We start from the raw sequence: 2,421 nt of genomic DNA on the forward strand, positions 1-2,421 counted from the left end.
ATTGGTAATTCAGTTAATATAAAAACTCTCCTCAAGGCGGGCACTGAAGTGTCAATGTATCATCCGCTTATGCCCTTCATTTGGAGGTTAGGTATTACAGAGGCAGGAAAGTGACAGCGAAGAAGGACCTTTTAGCGATTTAACGCAAGTGAAGATAAAGAGTCCAAAGGCTACTTCTACTCCAGATTACTGCAGTCGAAGTGGTGCTCGGATATGAAGAACTGTGTTGAGGAGTTGATCTAAAAGAGAGTCGAGACGCTCTAGTAGTGCTGACCACCAAGTTAGTGTAATCACTTCCTTTGTCCAGATCTTAAACAACTCTCCACTAGCTCTTACTTATTTTGTCCTTTACTTCAATTGTTTCCCTCCCGTCGTAGTTGTGGCTAATCGTTCTCACAACACTTCTTTTTCCAAATGCAATCAATCAGCTAGGCACTTTTTATCCCTTCAAACATCTCTTCTCCTTGAGTAGGCATTAAATTCTATAGTCCAATTGCCTCATAAATAAACAGTGGACATTTTCACCATCACATCTTGTTTGCTGATCTGGCCTAATGCAGTACAGTGTTGTGAGGTTTCTGGGTACATGAAAGCTGTTTTCTTAGGTCCGATCTTCTCAAAAAATGCAATAATCTTTACAAGTATAAAAGGCGTCTAATTGCTCTAGCAGAGAAGGACTGCAATGCTGCAAGCATGAGCAGAACCCCATGATGTCAACAAATTATGTCCAACTCATGCAGACTGCCGATCTAAAGTAGTTAATAGTAAAATGGGAACAAATATGGACTCTCCTTTCATTCGGGGTGAGTTATTTATGCAACACATTTTTACATTCTTTCTTGTTTATTTATTAATGAATTTCCACTCTTTTAACCAATCAGGTTGCGATGATAAAGATGAAGCTGATTGGATATGCGGGTGGCCATTCAGTCTTAATCACATTAGGTCAAGGTTTCATTTGATTGTTGACCTATGCTACCTTTTGTTTGGTCAAGTTAGCTGTAATCAAGCCGCAATTCTTGTGTTTTTTTGACTATTTTATATTTCATTGTAAATCGATTCTGCACAATGGTGGACCCAATTAACAGAAGGAGCAGCCTTCAATCATTCGGATCAAGGCAATCACCTGGTCCAAGGCTCATCGTGGAGGCAAAGGCTGGAAACTCAAAGACTCCCTCATCAGGTAAACATAATTAAATTGACTTTTTCTGCATTACATATCTTTAATGTGCTTCTTTGTTCACAAAATTATGGCAACCTTCAAGACCTTGGTGTTGTGGGTACCGAAGTTTAATTTCTCTCAAAGACCTCATCGGGATAGGGGAACTGTATTGAAAAGCTTCATGCCATTGTTGATTACTCAAGCTTAGATAGACCTGTCTTTACTTCTGGAGTTTGTTAGCAAGATTTATATATTTCTTGCAGATCAGGCGTCCGAAACCGATGGATCGAGCCGAACGCAGGAAAGCCAAGGCACTGCATCAACTACAACCAAGCACACTTCTATAATTTGTGATAAACCGAAATCCCAACTTCCATCCACCTCTGCCATAAAGCATATTTGCGATTCTGAAAATTTAGTCCAAGAAGACCATAAACCGGATGAGGAAAAGGCTAGTGAGCAGTTCTATGCCAATTACCTATTCAAACTCCTCGAAGTAATGCGAAGAAGTTATGAAAGTCAACCAAGTTTTCCCATCTCCAACACACAACCTTCTGTAATGAGTGGAGATTTAGCATTCCAACCTCCAGGTAGGAGCCTTAGTCCCAATTACACTTCTAAGAAAGAGAGTGGACCTCCAATCTCCGAGGAGTACCTTCAAGCATATAATTACTTTATGTTTATATTATGGCAAGGGATGCACCGAAACCCTGATTCTGAAAATACATCCCCACAAAGTCATCATTCCAGTGGAACTTCAGTCGATCAGCTACACTCAGATGCTAATTTAACTAGATCGGAGGACAGGTCTAAACTCCGACAACAAACGCGGGGGCAATGTGGCACTCGACCGACACAACCGAGAATGAGTAAGCAGCCTTCTGCTACCTATCAAAGCCTGGAATTTGGGTGCGACAACTCTGCAACCCAATATAGTCCTGCAGATGAGGCCTCGAAACACCACGAAGAGTCTGATTCTCGGAGGGAAAGTGGGCGTCGAAGCCGAACAGTCTTCACTATGCGACAACTCAGTTTCCTAGAGCGTGTATTCCAGGAGAATAGGTTTCCAAATATTGACACAAGATGTAGGTTGGCACAACTACTTGATCTCGACGAATCTCGAGTTAATGTGAGTCTCCATTCGATTAATTTAGTAAGCTTTATCTCAAATTGAGACGATACTAAGGAGACATCAATTGCGGTAAATTCTTTTATCCAGCAATCATTTTAAGTTTGGCTTAGTGAGCTAATTTAGGCAT

At 41.0% G+C, this 2,421-nt stretch overlaps 1 protein-coding gene across 1 annotated transcript in view; it reads left to right on the forward strand. All coding sequences in view use genetic code 11, as the record gives it.

The window, feature by feature from the left end:
- Nucleotides 1-1,068: 1,068 nt before the first annotated feature.
- EGR_08537 (Aristaless-related homeobox protein) overlaps nucleotides 1,069-2,421 on the forward strand; it is a gene marked incomplete at both ends in the record, with an annotated part of 5,882 nt that continues 4,529 nt past the window's right edge. The window contains 2 exons of the mRNA XM_024497786.1: nucleotides 1,069-1,183; nucleotides 1,426-2,291. Coding sequence (XP_024347767.1) covers nucleotides 1,069-1,183; nucleotides 1,426-2,291 — 981 coding nt within the window. The remainder of the gene's footprint in view (nucleotides 1,184-1,425; nucleotides 2,292-2,421) is intronic.

The sequence above is a fragment of the Echinococcus granulosus genome (genome assembly GCF_000524195.1).
Source record: "Echinococcus granulosus chromosome Unknown EG_S00110, whole genome shotgun sequence".
Taxonomy (NCBI): domain Eukaryota; kingdom Metazoa; phylum Platyhelminthes; class Cestoda; order Cyclophyllidea; family Taeniidae; genus Echinococcus; species Echinococcus granulosus.